The sequence below is a fragment of the Mchenga conophoros genome, linkage group LG22 (assembly GCF_057382185.1).
Source record: "Mchenga conophoros isolate Kocher_MC1m ecotype Shallow Benthic linkage group LG22, M_conophoros_male_GT1.1, whole genome shotgun sequence".
Taxonomy (NCBI): domain Eukaryota; kingdom Metazoa; phylum Chordata; class Actinopteri; order Cichliformes; family Cichlidae; genus Mchenga; species Mchenga conophoros.
In genome coordinates, this window is record NC_140546.1 from 30862767 (window position 1) to 30882275 (window position 19509).

At 41.5% G+C, this 19509-nt stretch overlaps 1 protein-coding gene and 1 long non-coding RNA gene across 2 annotated transcripts; both read right to left on the reverse strand.

Moving 5' to 3' along the window:
- Positions 1 to 3505: 3505 nt before the first annotated feature.
- On the reverse strand, positions 3506 to 5325 carry LOC146549715 (uncharacterized). Its single transcript, XR_014890573.1, has 4 exons — positions 5034 to 5325; positions 4769 to 4940; positions 4264 to 4384; positions 3506 to 3959 (listed from the first exon to the last, which is right to left on the reverse strand). It is a non-coding gene; the product is annotated as an uncharacterized LOC146549715 (long non-coding RNA).
- Positions 5326 to 16169: 10844 nt separating this feature from the next.
- Positions 16170 to 19119, reverse strand: LOC146549716 (CMP-N-acetylneuraminate-beta-galactosamide-alpha-2,3-sialyltransferase 1-like). The gene is made up of 6 exons (XM_085261928.1): positions 18859 to 19119; positions 18571 to 18767; positions 18202 to 18381; positions 17140 to 17185; positions 16931 to 17050; positions 16170 to 16589 (listed from the first exon to the last, which is right to left on the reverse strand). Exons 1-6 carry the CDS (start codon positions 19111 to 19113, stop codon positions 16410 to 16412), a joined length of 978 nt encoding a protein of 325 aa, XP_085118054.1. The 5' UTR covers positions 19114 to 19119; the 3' UTR covers positions 16170 to 16409.
- Between the last annotated feature and the right edge of the window lie 390 nt (positions 19120 to 19509).

A 19509-nucleotide genomic window follows, 5' to 3' on the forward strand; every position in this document is an offset into this window, starting at 1 on the left:
GGATGAGTGAGTTTTAGGATAAAGGATATATTTGTTTTTCACCATACACTTCTTCAAAAGCCTCTTCTCATCTCCTTGAGATCCATTATGGGACTAAAAGGTACATCTTCACAATAGCAGAGTGAGAATAGTCTTTGAATGTTCTTATGTGCTCATGGGGATTTAAACCTCAAAGATCACTCACCCATGGGAACTTGTTTCACCCCCTTTGAACTTGTAAGAAGTGAGGCACAAATTGCCTTTGAAGGGTCATGACTGGGTTGGGGCTAAGTAATGGAGTTCAGGTTTGATTTTGTTTTTTTTTTCATTATTTTTTTTAATCATCCTCATTACCTTAGTCCAGTCATCTTCTTTGAGCCTCCACTCTGTGTGCTTGAAATCTGTGCTTTCCATCATTTTCCCTTTGTGCAACCAATCTCCTCCCTGTCTTCATCTCACCTGAATTGCACAGAGCTCCATTTAAGCTCCAGCATCTAGACTCCTTGGGGTCCTGTCCTAAAACCTGTCACTGCAGGGATTCCATCTGCTGTTATGGGTAATCGGAGTGTAGTCACCAAATACATTAGTTTCTCTGCCATTAAATCATGTTCAGTTCTTTCAAGTGATCTTGCCTCACTGAACTCTCAGTTACTGCATTTTTTTATTGAGTTCATGTGATCATGTTTTCTGCTCTCTGCACAGCAAAATCGCCAGTGTTAAATTGACACTGTGAGTGTTAAATTTAACACTAGAAAAGTGTCTATATGTGTCCACTCTTTTGAGTGTTAAATTAACACTTTTCAAAGTGTTATATTTTTAACAACGAGCTAGTGTTATTTTAACACTGCACAGAGTTAAAAATTAACACTGAGTAACACTGACCAGTGTCAAAAATATTCTACACTGGTGTTAAGTGTTAAAAATTAACACCGAATAGTGTTGGTGGTACTTTACACTAGCCCTGGTGTTAAAAAATTCAACTCTGAATAGTGTTAATTTTCTAACACTAACACTAGTGTCAGTCAAATCATTAATACCACCAGATTACAATAAACTCCCATTAATCTCTGATATCTCTACTGCTACAATTAACCCCCAACATCCACCCATTACAAAGAAATACAAGACATTAACGTTCCAAAATACTTTGTATTCAGATACACCACAAGTAAACAAGTCATACAAAATTACAGTATGGGACAATGTACATTTTGTCATCAGTGCCATTTGAAAATTGCCTATCATAAGGTCTATAGTACACCAGATCATCTACAGAGATCAGTGCAAAGACATCTAATCCATCCTCAATAACAAATGCATTTAAGTGATCATTGAAATATACTGTTGAGACCTTACAAGTTAGAAGATAAGTATTGAAATCGCTAACAATTATACTGACAATCTTACTGAACAAAGGCATCTCATTTTCAACACCAGAACAAACATACATCCCAACTTGATATTCTGTACCATAACTTTTGACCCAGGAAGTTGTAGAAACAATAGAAGAAACATCAAACATTTTATTCAGTGCTTCACTGCCTTTTAAGCTGCTGGCCAAGACTTCATTAATGGGGCCGAACTGTAATCTTTTAAAATAAAAATTTTCAAAATGAAAGGCTAATTGATTCTGATGTTTTTTTACTAGTGTTTTTGTGATATTTTTAAAGTTCTTTACAGATCTTTTGAAGAACTTGTGCTTTGCTTCAAATCTCATGCACCACATATGTATGAGTGGCCCAATTTTTCTAATGCAGCGTGGGTAATGGATCATTAGGTGGTGCTTTGGAATCAAATTCCGTTCTGGAAAGAGAGATTTGAAAGCCTTGTGATGATCGGCAATCAGATGTTTCAAATAGCAAGTCATGCCATGAGTTATAATGGGTGAAAAAACAATGTTCACAATTTGAACTAACAAAAGTAGCAAGTTCCAATGTCCATCATTTCTGCAAACGATATATCCAAAAATCAATGGGCTATTCCGCAAAAGACACCATGACTGCACAGCATTAAGCCCAAGATCTTTGCTGTTGTCATCCAGTTTTAGCCCACCTGGCCTGTTCCTTCTCTGTGCATATCCGTAGTTAAAGCTTATAATTCTCTGTGACAATGAATTCAAGGATATCAAAGAGGTCTTAATCAAGTACTGAAACACAAGCTTTAACTCATACTGCACCACTCCCTCTAGTAGATCATGCATTATGTCTACAGCATAGTTGTCTGAAATATGGAACAGCCGAAGTGAATTGAGTAAACAATTTCTTTTTACACCAAATGTTGAGGCCAAAGCAGGATTTTGTTGAATGGCACCACAGTGTTTGTAATGAAGTTCTTTGGAACGCAGTGTTAAGCCTACATGATCTTCACTAAAAACTGACTGCAACTCTGTCTTATCAGTTAAACAAAATCTACAACAATAGTTTGCACTAAATGATTCAACAAAACCAAAAATGCTATGTAAAGCCAAGTTGTCACCTGTAATCTGAAAAAGCGAACCTCTCACAGGTGTGGCTGAAAAGGGCACTTGCATTCCTTCAGTTTCTAAAATCTTTAGATCATCAACAAGTGGCTTTAGGATAGGATCAAACCCATATTTTTTTAAGTCTTCTGAATGAAAAAGGGCTACAAGATGAATGTTCATCAACACAGAATTTAACTCTGGTGGCAAATTTCTCAAAACAAAATAAATACAACCAAGTTTGTGCACCCCCTTTTTTGAGCCTAAAGGATTAGCAGTTTCAAAATCGTCATAGTAGAGCTGGATCTGGAGAGCATGTTCTTGTTGTGAGAATAAACTGTGATTTTTGAAGTAGGAGCCGTCATTTAAATCTCTGTACAATCCCTCCATGTTTAGTTTTTTTTCTGGAAACTGCTACAAAGTTCACTGTTTCGAAACATAGATGAAAGGGATCCCATGATAGGAACGTACATGAATTTATCATTGACAGGAACTTGCCTGTATGTCCCTGTTGTTCTATCTTTGCGTACATCAAAACGCACACCAAGAACATGCTCTATGGGTTCAACTATTTTCCATTTTTGCTCAAAATATCTTATCCTTTTAGATTCTGTGTTAAGACATGAAAATGGATTTTCAAGCTGATCAAAGCAATCCTCAACTTTTTCTAAGGTTTCTCTTGATGTATCAGTTGACAAACAGTCGACAACAGATTGTTTTGCATGTGCATGGATGTCATTAACCAGTTCCTCCAATGAACCAACTAAACACTGTACAGTACTTTCAGGAACTCCTGATGATTGTACTTGAGCAATAACAGAGCTGCACTTGTTCAGTATTTGCCTTTTTTCAACTGGAACTGGTGTAGTTATTGTCATGGGATGAGCCACATTTACAGGCTGTGAAACAGAGGTTCCATCGTTAGGTACAGGCTCAAAATTGTTGATGACCTCAGAGTGAACGCAGTCTCCATGTGCTCGGAATAAGTGCCGCTTGTAACCAGAGTACGTGTGAAAGATAAATGAACATCCAGGCTCTCCACAGGTCAAACGTAAAAACTTTCCTGGGTACAAACCATGCTGGAACTTCAAATGTCTAAATAACACTGAGCAACTTGTGTGGTGTATCTTGCAAATGTAACAGATGAACATTTCCAGTCAAAGTGCTGAATAGTGGATATCTTTAAACCGTACAGTGAAGACTTCCTCTTGTTTCATTGACCCGAGGACTGTCCTTCACGCTGCCAACATCAATGCCATACACTTGATGGTCTGGATGAATGTGTAGAAGTTGTCCAATGCCTTATCAAAGGACACGGCAAATTAAAAAATGTGCCTTGAAAAGTTTTGCCTTGTCAAAACCTGCATCTCCCATCTGTGTCACACAGGGAATGACCTTTTGATCTAGGACAATGTAGAAACTTTGGGTAGAAACTTTGGATGATGTTCTTTCTTTCTCCAACCCACAGGACGAATGGCTGAGTGGGGCCAGCCTTAAGAAAAGCCTCTGTGCTACCTCCCACCTGAGGGAGAGAAAGAAACCAAGTGATTCACATTAAACAAAATTGATAATCTGATGTTGAGGCATTGCTGTTTGAAATTATGACAATATTAAAATGTTTCACTCCGCGCGCACAATTATTTTTGTTTCAATGTGTACATTTAGTTGTAATAGAAACAATGACATGTCAGTCCTGCAACACCAAGCTTGTCTGGGATAGATACATCTGCTGCAGGTTGGATCACCTTGCCATCTTAAAATATCAGCCGTTGATAATTTGCATCTGTTCTCATCAAAAGACAAATATACAATTCTAAAAAGCATACCTTGATGAATTTCATTAGGTGGTGAGCAGCATCTGATGTGCTAATCTTTGAAGACGTCCTTCCCTTAGATGTTGGAGTGAAGTGAAGCAGCAAAAGATGGCAGCCGCCTCGCAGTCCCAAACTACAGAATAGAAATTAAGATCATCACAATTACTGTCATTTAAAGGACCACAGCAGTCATTTTTCCACGTTATGTAATACCATGATGACATTTTAGACACCTGATAATTTTTCTAATAAGGCAGTTTTCCAGCGCCTTGGTATAAAAATTCATTTCTAGAGACTTAAAATCTTCTGGCCACCAAGTGAAGTAGATATCGAGTCATAACAATAGTAAGATTATGTAACTTTTTTTGTGTTCAAACTACATTAAATGTCATTTCAGGTTTAACATGTTTGTAAGCTTGTTTTCATACCATACAGAAATGAGTGATATATTGTGTTGTGGGAATTAAGCAAATGCTGTAAAGGCATGCAAAATCTACCATTTCCAACTTACACTTACCAGCCTCGTTAGAGTAACGCTGTGCAGAAATGAGCAGCTCATCCAATTCTGTACTCTGGGACAGATTTTTGCAATCTTTGATGATCCTTGGCTTGAAGAATGTTGGCCACTTTGCAAGGAACTTACCAGACACTTCCTCCCCAAAAAACAGCATTGTGAAGTCTTGGTCAATCTTAAACACAAAGTGTAACAACAGAAACAACACATTAACAAGAAAACAAACAAAGGAACCACAAAGCAGTCATTAAATTATTTTATGCCTTACCAAGCCAGGTGTATCCAGAAATCTTGGGAAAAGGTCCAGGACAGTAGAAGCTATGGCAGGTTCTTGAACCACTTTTTGCCTATGTTGAAATGTCACCTTCATGTTGTCTTTGACATGTTTCATGTCAGTTGAGTGCCTCTTCCTTGCATTTATCACCTGACAACGGCCTCACATTTGAACACAAGTTGCGAAGAGTCTTGGGGCTGTCTTGAAAAGCTGACTTTGATTAGTTCATCTCTTCTCGGGAACCAGCATATCACCACCTGCCAAGAGTAAAATAAGGTCCAGCATATAACACCATTTCTTTGCAAAATATCTAGCATGTCTAGTCCCTTTAGACTGAGTTAAAATTAATTTTGTTAAGAAAAACATCCTTGATCCATTTTTTTAAGTAGTACAAGCTGTGTAACATGACTGCAATACAGTATTCTCTCAACTATCACAGGGGTTAGTAGGAACCATATTTCTATTTTATTATTTTTTATATATTTTAAGCGATAAAAACCCTCCCCACAAATATTCCTGACAATGTAGCGTTTGGTTTGTTTGTTTTTAAATTTCAAATATTGTATAACAAGACAAAACTGCAAATATGAACGCATCCCCCCCTCTCCCTCTTAACTAACCGATGCCTTTAATTGAACTACCAAATTAACACAATGGTCCTCTCTTTCTGGTCAGACACTTTGCAGCACTTCTGCTGTAATTTTATTCATATTTAACAAAATAAAAATGCAGAAATAAGTGTACACATTAGTTTTTGACTCTCACTGAACTAACAAAGCCAATCCCTCCACATGTTTGTACTCTCTTGTTACCTCGGCCAGGTCCGCGGCTCTGAACCGTGGTAATGACACCTCTGGCCAATACGCTGGGTTGTCGGGCTTGTAGCTTTACTGTCAGCGAACACAGTGTACAGTCGAATCTTAACAGCTTTCTTACAACCAGGCACTCATTTTGGCGGCAGTGGTTATTATTATATTTACATGCTCTCTTCTTCCATTTCTCATCGGTAACAGCTCTTACTTTCTCCCTCTCTCGCGCTCAAACACACAACGGGAGGGGCAGTTCCACTCGTTCTCCCCGCAGCACGGACTACACTACCCATGAGGGCCGGTAACACTCTGCCCTCATTGCCTTTATATTAAATCATTTTTGGCTAATGACAAAAAAAAGTCACTTTAAGGGCCAAATTGCATTATACTTCTTCACCTCACCTGACGTGGGCCGCAAGTGGCCTTTGGCCCACGAGTGGCCTCTGGGCCGCGAGTTTGAGACCACTGACCCTAAGGCTTTGGCAGTTTAATTCGGAAATAAATAAAAGGCATTTAATAAAAACTGTGAAATATATTAACATGTAATATTCATTACAGTCTGCCAATAGCCAGATTATGCTAAATGAATATTAGGAAAGAAACTGGTACTTTGCAGAGTTCTAGCTAGCAGTAGCCCAGCTTAACAAAAACAGTTAAAATTCAAATATGACACTTAAAGATGATGTATTTTGATATAAATACTATTTCTTTTACTAGTTATCATGTTACTTGTTCTAACATCAATCTAAAACTTAATATTTAACCGAATAAAACTTACCGCATCAGCAAGAAAAAATGGCGACCGAAGATTCTGGATTGCGAAGCTCCACATGAAATGAAGGTGTGGTCTAATTTAACACCCACAGTGTTAAAATGCAGTAACGACTAAAATCTACACTTACACTTTTCAGGAATCAACTCCCGATGTGTTATTTTAACTCGATTAAGTGTTGAACTAACTCGGAACTCTGTTGAAATCTACTAACACTGAAAAATCAACACTGGCATTTTTGCTGTGTGCAGTCAAGCAGGTATTTCACAAAAAGCTCCTGTTCCTATTTAATTTGTTATTATTATTACTATATGAGCTGACAATTGGTGTACTGAACTTTTGAAATGCCTGTCAAGACAGTGTAACCACAATAGAAAATGTCCCAGGTGCTATTTACAGAGTTTTTAAAACGGTTGGTGTGTGACTAGGTATGCTTGCACATGTGTAAGATAATATGTTGTTCCACCTCGTTCCTTATGAACAATTAGATCAGATTACCTTAGATAATCCAAAGACAACAATATGACCTTGGTTTTATTTTTTCTTCACTTTTGAACTGTTTTGTGCATGTGGTTATTTTAAAAGCAGATGGCAGTTGTTTCAGTTTTCTCATTTATTCATTCACATCTCACATTTCTATATAGTTTGTCTCATACTAGATTTCTTTAATAAAGGTTTCACATTTTTTCTTATCAAGTATATTTGAATGAATCAATAAATGTAGAAGGAAAACATGGAGAGAGATTTTAGTGATTAAACCACAGTGTGAGGCACATACATTTCAAGCAATACATTTCTTCATTTCATTACATATTGGTTGCCATTCCGTATATAAAAATATCGCCCATCATAATGACTCACATTTGACCTAAAATTACCCAATTTGATACTTTTATTTCTTCCTTTTCACCTCTATCCACAAGATTATTTTCTTTAACTCATAATTCACTCTCACAATCTGAACAGGTTTACACTGGTTTTATTGCCTCCCTAGCATCACAAAACACTGAGTTGTTGTTCATCAGAAGTGACTTACATGCATGTCTACATGTGTTTTATGGACTTGGAGAGGGAATTTGACCCGTGTTAAGTGCTGTCTTCCACTCATCCCCCTTTCTTAACAAGGTCATTAGCATTACAACACTAATTTGGTGACTTCACAGAGTAGTGGACAGCACCTCACTTGCCCCCTTTTTTCCTTCAACGACTCTACTGCCTCCTCCCCCCATCAGGAGCTAACCACCCACACCCTACACTGCAGCCTCTCCATCACAGCTGACTATAGGTGCGGAGTCAGCCAAGGAAGATGAAAACCAGGAAGGCCACGTGTCTGGATGGAATCAGCTCCAGACTATTGAGGGACTGTGCAGATCAACTCTGTGAGGTTATCACATACATCTTTAACCTCAGTCTCAGTCTGGAGAGGGTCCCCGTTCTGTGGAAGACCTCTTGCATGGTGCCAGTCCCAAAGACAACATACCCCAAGGAGCCGAACCACTTCAAACCCGTTGTACTGACTTCACACCTGATGAAGACCATGGAAAGGATCATAATTCACCACCTTCGCCCACTAGTCGGGAGAAACCTATCGAGGTGAATGACACTGTCATCTAAATGCAGCATCAGGCCTTCTCTCATCTGGAGAGTGCCAGGTGCACTGTGAGAGTCATGTTTTTTAATTCTCCAGTGCCATCAACACAATCCAGCCCTCAGTGCTAAGGGAAAAGCTACAGGGAGTGGACCATAAGTTGTCCTTGTGGATTGTTGAATACCTTACCAGTAGATCCCAGTATGTGAGGCTGCGGGACTGTGTGTCTGAGGTGGTAGTCTGTAGCACGGGGGCCCCACAAGGAACAGTACTCGCCCCTTTCCTCTTCAGCCTGTACACGGCAGACTTCCGTTATGACATGGACAGTTGTCAGACGACACCGCCATTGTGGGTCGGATGTCGGAGGGAAACGAACTGGAATACAGGGGGGTTATCAGTGACTTCATCAGCTGGTGTGAACAGAACCATCTTCACATTAATGCCAGCAAGACGAAGGAGCTGGTGATTGACTTCAGCAAAAAGCCACCCCCTATTACACCAGTGAACATCCAGGGTTTGGACAGTGAAACAGTGGAGCAGTAAAATTACCTGGGTGTTCACCTCAATAATAAATTGGACTGGTCCACAAACACAAATGCACTCTACAAAAAGGGTCTAAGTCGTCTCCACCTGCTATGGTGGCTGAAATCCTTTACGATGAACAACACTCTTCTAAGGAGGTTTTACGACACTGTGGTGGCATCTGCTCTCTTTTATGCTGTGGTCTGCTGGAGTGGTGGAATAGCAATTCAATTCAATTTTATTTATATAGTGCCAAATTACAACAACAGTCGCCACAAGGTGCTTTATATTGTAAGGTAGACCCTACAATAATACATACGAATAGCAGAGCGGGACAGGGGAACACTTAACCAAGAGACCCAGCTCTGTCCTGCACTGTCCGCTGAAGTCCATCGAGCAGGTTGGGGAGGAGAGGATGTTGTCTAAGCTAACATCCATCATGGACAACACCTCCCACCTCCTGCATGAGACTGTACGAGCACTGAGCAGCTCGTTCAGCAGTAGACTTTTACACCGACAGTGTAGGAAGGAGCGCTACCGCAGGTCATTCTTACCAGCAGCTGTCAGACTCTATAACAGAGTTTCACATTTTTTTGGTTATCTTACTCATCAGCTTGTTTGTCTTCAATAAAATTCAATAAAAGAGGTGATCATCACTGTTATATGTTCAAGGAGGATGTCATAAGGCCTTGAGGCAATCAGATGTAAAACAAAATATTTATGAGTGGTTTTAAGTTGTAAATTGGTCAGTTGATTTTAATCCTAACTCTTCTTATTTGTTCTAGATGTAAATGTCTTGGGTTTTGTGAAGCATGGCTGGATGAAGCAGCTGTCCAGTGTTTGCAAGTGTCCTATAAAGACGGAAACTTTAATTTTGGCTGCCTGCTCTTTCAGGACAGCAGTCTTTGATCAAACAGCTGAAACAAACACTCATTGTTTAGAAAATCCAGTGTATTCTTGTGATTCTTTGTACTCTTGGTATCAAAGTGACTTATAGAAATGTTCATAGCATTTTTGTTAGTACTACTGGTAGTATCTCACAGTGTAGTTTCACAGATTGTTGTGAACCTCTAGTGATTCTTTTCATTTCATACAAAGTGACGTGTAACCTAGTAAATTTTCCCCTGAGCCGGTTTTTAGGCTCTCGCCTTTAGCTCATGTTTAACCCGCTAAGAAACAGAGAAGAGAGAAGACATACACTGAAATCAGTGGCAACAAGTCCATGGAGTGAGAATTCTTTCTTGCATTTGCACAATATCTCTAAAATGGAAAAATATCAATATTAAAAGTATTAAAAATATCCTGTCTGAAAAACCTGTTAATGGTTCCTTTCCTTGGAGGGCTCAACCCGGGGTAGCGGTCATGTCCGGTTAGGGGCTCTGTTGGCTCTCAGGTGACTGTTTCCTCGCGGCTGCGTGCAGCGGGGCTAGGGGAGGGTCTGTGCTGACGGACGTGGGTTACTGACCTGGTAGCCTGGCTGCCCCTGGGTGGGTCCGGGATGGGCGTGAGGTTCTGGGGGCGCTCCGTCTCTGGGCTGGGGCCCGGGCCGGGCCTTGGGGGCTTGGGTCCTGGTTGGTGCGTTGCCGGGGTTGTGGGCGGGTGGGTGCATGGGGGCCCAGCCCTGGAGCAGGGTGCCGCCGGTGCATCGAGCCACTGGTGGGGAAGATTGTCACATCTCGCAGGAGCTTTCCTCTCCTCAGGGGCTCTCTCTGCAGGAGGGGGAGACACAGGAGAGGTGGAGGAAGATCTCAGCCTGGGTGTTTATTGTCTCATGTAGTCTGGAAGATGAGTGGATGACGGGGTGGGTGCAGTTTTCTCTGTGGTGGGGTTGGGTGGACTGACCCGGGCTCTGTGGGGCCGGGAAGCGCTGCTGCGCTGGGCCCCAGTCTGGATGGGCCTGGGCCCCCTTTCCCTGGCGGGTCGCGGAGTATGGGGGTGCCTACTGGGGTCAGCGGGGGAGCTGGCCCCAGGGAGGGGTCACTTGCCCCTCCCTTCCTTCCCTCCCCATCTCCAGCTGCCTCCCTCTTCCCGCTCCACCACAACCACCCACACATGCAGGACCTTGGAGTAGGGGTATGTCACCAGGGTGCAGAGGAGGCTACCCCCCCCCCCCCCCCCGTCCCCTTCTGGCTGCCTCTGCCTCAATTTTATCCCACAACTTAGACATTCACATTACTCACACTCTCATTGAACATACATATAGGATCTTGGGGGTGGGCACGATACACGGAATCCAAAGTACCATCAGGGTGTACACCCCACCCCTGGCGTCGTTGCCCACCTCTCAATGTTAAATACACGTAGACATTGAGGGCTAGCAGGAGGGACCATGCGCTTACCTGCTGCTCTCTGGCAGGTAGCTCCATGCCCTCCTGGGTTTTAAATGCACCTTAGAGCACACATGCATCAACACTACAATGAGCGGGTGGAGGGAGGTTTGGAGTCTTCTCTCACCCCCGTTCTCTGCGACCTGCTGGAGCGGGGGGGCTAGGAGGAGGAGTTGGCCGTCCGACTGCGGTCTGGAGTGTGGGGCCTCCCTGCTGCTGCGGAGTCGGGGCGGTCTGCCTCCCCCCACCGCAGGGAAAAGGGTAACACCACCAGGGTCTGGGTGCAGTTCCCCCCTCCAGGGGCAAGGGTACCTAGACCCGGTTTGTAGAGTATGCTTGGGGAGTGTGATCGTGTGTACAGCGTCTCTTTATGTCTGTCTCCACGTTGGTTGAGTGTGGAGTAAGTGCATATGAGAGCATGAGGGTGGGAATGGATGTTTGTATCTGTGTGTGCCTGTATTTCTGTGTCTATATGTCAGGTTGGGTGTCAGGTGCCACCTCTCTGGGGACATCTTAGGCCCTCCAAGGTTTGGAGGCCTATCTCCCCCTACCACCACTTCCCCTGCCAGTGGCGGACTCCCTCAGACATCGGTGCGTTGGTGGTTCTTTGTGTCCGGGGATGGGCGTCCAGGTACACACCGGCTCACTCCTTGGTGGCCGCTTATCGGGGCCTGGAGCCTGGGGCTCGCTCGGGCCACTTCGGAGGTGGGGTGCCCCCGGCCTCTCGGCCTGGGGCTCGGTCACTCAGGCACGGCTGGCTGCCGGCGGAGCTCACGGGCGCGTCACTGCAACTCCCCCTGGCTTCTGCTCCGCGGCTGCTAACTGAGCCCTCATCTGGGACTCTCCTCAGCTCTTTCTGGGTCAGTGGCGCGGCTGCCCCTCTGTTGGTCTTCCTTGGTCTCTTGTGTTCTGGGGGCCTCTGGATGTCTGGAGTTTTGATCTCCTCCATACCTGCTTCATGCCCTGGAGGACGGGGCTGTGGCCCCCCCACACCCTCTAGCAGATCATTACATGAAGGAACCTTTTAAAAAAAAAAACAAGCGCGTCCATGCTCACAGGTGTACACACGGGTGATCACACCCACAAACTACACCCTTTTTGGCTCCTACCTCAAAGCACACTGTGTTCTGTTGATCTTATGTGCTGCACAATAATGTTTAATATTTAGTATTTACTGTCATATTCCCATATATCATTGTGATGCTGTTTATTCTATTACTCTTGTTCTCTTCTGCTTGTTTTCATTTTTCTTTCTCAGCAGGTGATCCAGGTGATTGATATATGCATTTTTTATTTCTTTTTTTTTCTCTGCTCATTCTGTTGGTTTTTGTTTTTTGCCCTTCTCCCCCGTCCCTCTTCTCAGCTGTTTCTCTTTCCCTCTTTCTTTCTCCCCTTCTTTCCCCCAGTCAAGTCTGTCCCGTATTCAGTAAGCGAAAATAAAATAAACAATAAAAGGTGAATCAAATGGACCATTACGGCAAGGCTGGGATGGTCAATTTGGTAAAGTAAATCCGTTGGGCATCTTTCTTTGCCTTTAGACAACAATTCTGATGGCAAAAGAGCCAAACGGGACAGGCAAAAAAAAAAAAGAAAAAAAAAAAAGAAAAACCTGTTAATGAATCTATTATTTCTAGACTGGATTATTGTACAAACAGGATGTCCTTCGTGCATGTGCAATGCTGATAGACAGAAGGCAGAAGTTAACCACAATTACAGCACAGGTGTCACAGGCTGTGTCCCAATTAAGAGACTGCACACTTGAAGTACGCATTTTGAGTGCGATTATGTCACAGCCACGCGATGACGGCTGTCCCAATTCGAAGTGTACTTCAAATGCATACTCCAAATACACCGTCGATTTCCCCAAATATCAAGCGTGGTCCGGTGCACGCTTCGTGGTCTCATATATCCCACAATCCATAGCGCGGCGGTGGGTGTGGATAATTTTGCTGCAAAATACGGCAGAAGGGAGCGGCCGAAGAGTGAAAGTAAGTACTGAATATGATGTCACTTATTTATGTGCGAATGTTTAATAATGAAGAACATTAAAACATTACTGTTGGCCGCATGTCGGCAAAGTTATGTGACATTAGTGATGTTTGTACTTTCAGCGTTAACTTGGTTTTTAAAGCCTCTACTCCAAAATATATATATAGTTGGCCCTAAACTTACAGAGAATGTGATGGTTTTATGGATAATTAAAGTCAGTCATATATCCACAAACACAACAAGCTGAAAGTCAGTGAATGCTGCTCGGTTTGCAGTCCTGAATATCACGGCACAAGCAGGATCCACTGCACGGTTACTGAACAAGATGGCGCCGAGTATGGCAGCCTCGTCGCGAGCTCCCCCAAGCAACAGCTTTTTTCTGTGTTTAATTTTACTTTTCCTTCATTTTTTCACGAGTAGCACGTCTCCTTGTGTACGACCGACAAACCTTACTGGACATAAAAGACGGTCTTTCTTATAACTTTCCGGAGTTCAAGTTTTGCAACACGGACGCTCCGTTTGCAGACCCCCCATTCATCTCACCTGAGACGCCTTTGTTCTCTGGCCCTGGAGGCCGCAAACGCCGACGCAGAGACGTGAGAGCAGTCCCTTCTTTCGAATGTTGGAACACTGAGCTACTACTTGTTTCGCCGTCATTGTGGATGTTGGGTATCGAAGAATCCATAGGTCCATCATCCTATTCATGTAGCCGCTTCCGCCGGGGTTACTTGCGTAGTAGCATTCCAACAACGCCCTGTTTTCGTCTCTTGCCCACCGATGCCTTCTTGTTCCAGTAGCCCACTTTTCGTCAGGGTGCCCTGGTTCCTCAACACCTGACGCGGACCTTGTTGATCCGGGCGACGTCCGAGCCAGCATGCCTTCATATTTACCTGTCTCGCTCATGTATATCTATATATATATATCTATGTGTGTATATATATATATATATTACATGTGTATATATATATATATATATATATATATATTAGGGGTGCAACGATACACAAAATTCACGGTTCGGTTCGGTTCGGTTCGATACTTTGGTGTCACGGTTCGATATTTTTTCGATACAAAAAAATGTTCATGCCTTTTTAATTTGTCATTTATTAAAATTATAAATATATATTTTAACTCAAAAGTACAGTTTTTAAATTTAACCCTAACCTTGTGCGTGTTTTTTATTTTGACAGCGAATGCGCACCTGCGGACCACTTATGTGCAGCCCTGGTTATTTAGCTCGTCATATTGCAGCCACAGAAATTATTTTGTCCATGAAACCATAAAGCTGCACTTTCTTTTTGCCTTATAGTCTGATTTGTCATAACTTTTCCGTTTTGTGGTAAGCTTTTCTTTGGCTGTCACTTCTTCACCCTGACCTGTCTTATTTGGCTCAGCAGAACTAAAATATATATCTGTCTGTGAAGGTTCTCAGTCATCCAGGTCATCGTAGTCAAATATAAATCCTGCTGCTTTTACACACGCACTCACATAAGCTCAGCGATTCTCTGCGCGATCAACCTCTCACATGTTTAAGCTGCGGGAGATTTCACTTGTCATGTTTGCATAGTAAGCTAACGATTAATAAGACGATGTCAGAGGAATTGGTGCGCAAATTATCATCACTCACAGATCAGTGCTGTCGCTCTCTATACAGTTCGCGCGATTGCAAAGTGAAAGCAAAAAAAAAAGCGCAAATTCAAACGCGATTTCAATATGTCACATATTGACAGTGGCTCACCGATGCCAATTACATAATTACCCAGCTACATTTCCGAAAGAATGCAAAAGCATTGACATATATTTTTCCTTCCTACGATAGCCCGACGGGCAGGGCAGAGATAGATTTTGGTACCCCGACTGAAAAAATCGCTAGCCCCGGGACGTTGGGCTAGCGATATTGCGAGCCCTGTATCTGATTGAGGAATCACTCATCTTTGGAAAAGAGAGTTTATTACAGAGAAATGTCTCTTTCCAAAATAAAAGCTATACTATCCGCTTCTTCTGGGCTATATTCTCAGCAGCATATTAAACAGCTGTCTAAATGACTCGGCTAAAGTTAGTAGCATGCTTGCTTGTTTTTTTTCTGCTTCCACTTGTCTTTGCACTAGGATGATGTCGGCGTAAATGTGCAGTCATATTCGTTGTGTTCCCACTAGTGCTTTCAGGTTAATCTCGTTGAAATGACCTTAACGCCACAACACGGCAAATCTCCGTTAACGAGCTACCGCCGATCGCCCCGTGCATGGGGCTAGACGGCCAACACGTTAACGAGCTAACTGCGCTAACACACTAGTTCCCACCCATGTAATTGAGCATTGCATGGCACATCCAACATACTGTTTTACTTTAGTCCATGACTCGCTTACCTTCAGGGTCATACGTCACATGAAAACCAAAATAATTGCAAACGCCAGATCTGAATGAGAGTGGGGGAGGTCCATGTTGTAAGGAGAGCTTAACTTCTGTCTCGCTAGCTTGCCCTGCGCTCTTCCTTCTGACGATGCTGTCTGTGTTGAGCGCTCAGTGAATCTGCGTTCGACTACTCCGCCTAGGCTGCACTGTCGACCCTAGGCGGAGTAGTCGAATGCAGATTCACTGAGCGCTCAACACAGACAGCATCGTCAGAAGGAAAGTTGATAAAATAAATTACAAATTTTGTATTGTTCGATACATATGCGTACCGAACCGAAAGCACTGTATCGAACGGTTCAATATCGATACGAATATCGTTGCACCCCTAATATATATATATATATTACATGTATTTTTTAATCTATTGTATTTACCAACATCGAGCAAAGAGCAACCACACCATGGTACATGTTTAACTAAAAAGAAGTTTATTGATCAAATATATTTATTAAACAAATAGAAAAAAAAACAGCCAAAAAATACATGTTCAAAGCAACACAAGGGTAGCCCATTATCAGACAGAATTGTGAAGTCCACTCTGTAAAGTGGGCAGTCATAATAATGAAGCAGTACACTTTAATTTCTACATTCAAGACGTTCTTCATATTTTTGGCCACCAGATGTCACCAGACAGGACTATCTTAAATTGCTTCGATTAATGAACCGTTTTTAACACAAGCTTCAATGCTTCAGAAAGCTTCGTTTGGCCATCACTAGTTCTGGTTCAAGCTATCCAAATACAATGTTCTCCTATGGCCTATTCCATTCAATTGAGAAGACTAAACATTACCATCATAATCATTTACTTATGATGCTACTCTTTACCAGCAATAAAACACACTTCTAAGATATAGCTCTTACATTTTACAACAACACATATAACTCTCAAGCAAACAAGATACACATCCATTTGGCTTTCAGTTCTTTTCTTACTGAGTGTATGGCATTCAATCACATTTTTTTCATTAGGCCTTCATAGAACTTAATTTTTTGTTGCTGAGCTAGTTGCTGGATGATGTTATACTCATAATTTCCAGGATGTACTCCAGTTCTTAACCTTTTGTTTGTGAGTATTTCCCAGTAGTGACTCCAGTTTCCATCACTGTCAGCGCCATAACCAAACACATTAACCTAGGAAGACAAAAAATGAACATATGAATGAATGGGAAACAAATGCATGAACAAAATGTCCCTTTTTTAACTAAAATCCAAACAATGGCTGCTGAAAAATGAAATGAACAGTTGGACAGCGACATGAGCACTAAATGGAAACACCATGATTTTACCATGAGTATACAATGACAAAACCTCTTATTGAGAGGTTTAGCTAAAAAGCTTTCCATGAAGGAATGTCTTCTAGATTGTAGTCTAGTCAATTTAAGAAGGGGACACATCAAAAATACTTGCGACAGCTTTCACTTTCATAGGGCATGTGAACTGCAATTTAACCATTCACAAAACTTTGTACTTACCTCATCACAAATGTGAAGTGCAAGAATCAAAGCCATAAAGCCAGTGGATGGATAACGTCCCTTATTTCCAAGCCAAACCTCATGTACATATTTCATAAAAGCTGGATTTACCACCATGACCTGTTAGAAATTAGAATGAGCCTTTAAACAGCTTTTATTTTTAAATATTACCATTGCCACCAGGAAGCTTTGCCATTGACGCTACTCACCAAATCCTTGTTAGTTTTGATCTTTGATTTCACTGGCATATATGACCTGTTGGAAACAGCATGACATTGAAAAATATGAAGTAGGTGTTTAACAAAAACAAAGCTAAAAAAGGCATGGTCCGTCTTGAACATGGAGAAGGATCAGAGTAATGGTTTGATACAGAAATTCACCTTATTTCATCTCACACTACATCCATCAGCCAAATCCTTTTAATCTGCATACATGTTGAATTCATGCAGTGGCATTCTATTTTTGCATTTGATGTAAATTCTGTACTGCAAGACGATCTAGGGGAAATCTTTTGAGATACTTTGCTTAGTAGCAGGTGTCGGTAATTTTAGCAGCTGGGAGAGAAGAAGGTAGTGTATGCTGACTGTAACATCTAAACCTAAGAGTGTTATTTTTTCTTTTAATGGGGTGGCATTGGTGGGACCAAGAAGAAAGCTGGGCAAGCTCAGATGAAATCAGAATATTTTATCTGAAACAAAATAAAGTACAAAATGATTGTATGATTTTCATGTGCCCAAATTAGTGGCTGCACAACTGCCTAAAAATGGTTTACATAAAATAACTTTTCAACAAGCATTAAGAGTCTTTATTTAATTTTTTTATTTTTACTTTATATTAAGTCACAATCCTAAGAACAGTACAAAAGCATACGTAAATGAACTACAGTAAGATGAGTTGTTATGAGGACACTTCATCTGTCTGCATGTTGCATAAAAATGTAGTCATAGTATGATTTCAGGATAATCAGTTTGTAGTGAGCTTATTAAGAAGGTGCCATCATTTGAGGTCTGTCTTAGTGGAATACATTACAGAAAGACTTTGAGCTCTCTCGCTTAACTGATTTTGCTTGTAGATTTAAAAGACGTCCCAGTGCTGATTTTCATCACTGGGAATTTGATCTTAATGAGGCAGATTTTGCTATTTTATTTTTTCTATTTTATTATTTTCATTTAATTATGTTGTCTAAAACAGGTCTCTTGTAAATGAGACACTGAGTCTCGTTAAATAAATGTCAAATACATGTGCATGTAGCCCTGAAAAAGAGAACTCACCTTCCAGTAAATCCTGTTGTAGAGGCATTAATGAGCCACTCAAAGTCCTGTATCTTAAAGGGAAACAGTACAAAATGGGTGTTGTCATCCAAATCCACAGCACTCTCTGGATACATGACATGATGAGTTGTCTTGTTTCCAATGTCTTTTTCAAAGCCTCTGGTAATACCAGTGTTCATTCTAAACAGCACAAAGGGATATATTTCACATCAGTTTGGATCTTTTGTGTAGGAGGGGATATTTCACTGCATTTCACTGCATATCTAAGCATTTCACTGCATATCGTACTGTGTATGACTGTGTACGTGACAAATAAAATTTGAATTTGAATTTAATGGTAAAGAAAAATTGCTTTAGCTTAGAAAGTACCTTATGACAACTTCATGTAAATCTATCAGCGGTCCATAATGCGATCTCCTTAAATTACCAGAATTACCCACCACAGCACAAGTCCTGCAGTGGTCATATTTGGGTTGTATAACATCTGGATTCTGTGGGAAGATCTGAAACAAGTTGGCCACTGTTGTTTCATAAACTCTGAAGCTACGGCTTTCAGCCTGCAAATCCTGTCAGACATTTCAAATAAACTTTGTTGTTAGACCAAATGAGCTGGAGGGAGGTGTGTAAAAATGTTATCCTTTCCTGGTGACTACTTACCTTCCACCAGTTGAATTCATTCTGTGAGAGGTTTATGTTTGCAGTCAAAAATGGTTGAACACTTCTATTCGATCGATCCAGAAGCAACTGCTTATCCTCTGATAAACATTTTATGCAAGCACACAGCTTTTGGTCCACAGCATAATGAGTCAATTGGTAGCCCGTTTTGACATACACACCAATACCAGTGAAAAACAGCAGGAAAACCAGCACCTTTGATTTTGAAATCATTCTAGATGTTTGACTGGGAAACATTAACAATCTGCAGACAGAGTGTGTGGTGATATAATCAGCAAAGTGTAACAAGTTATAGTTTAGAAAGTCATATAAAGCAACATTACAAGACACTTAGCCATGTCTCATTTCTATTCACTTATAAGATAATAAAGAAAATAACATCAGCGAAGATTAAGCTGTTTTTACCGCATCATCTGGTAAAATATGATACTTTTATAAATGACTTACCCGATCTACGAGGAAATTGCTTTCTGGTTCAGTTTCATATAATACACGTACAAACGATGCGTAGACTCTATCGGTGAGAGCTTTTTCACCGTTTCACTCACAGGTAACAAGCGTGACATACTCGTTTGCTACCAGGGAACGTGATACCGTCATCTCTGACAAAGGTGTGGAGAGGTGTAGTTTGCG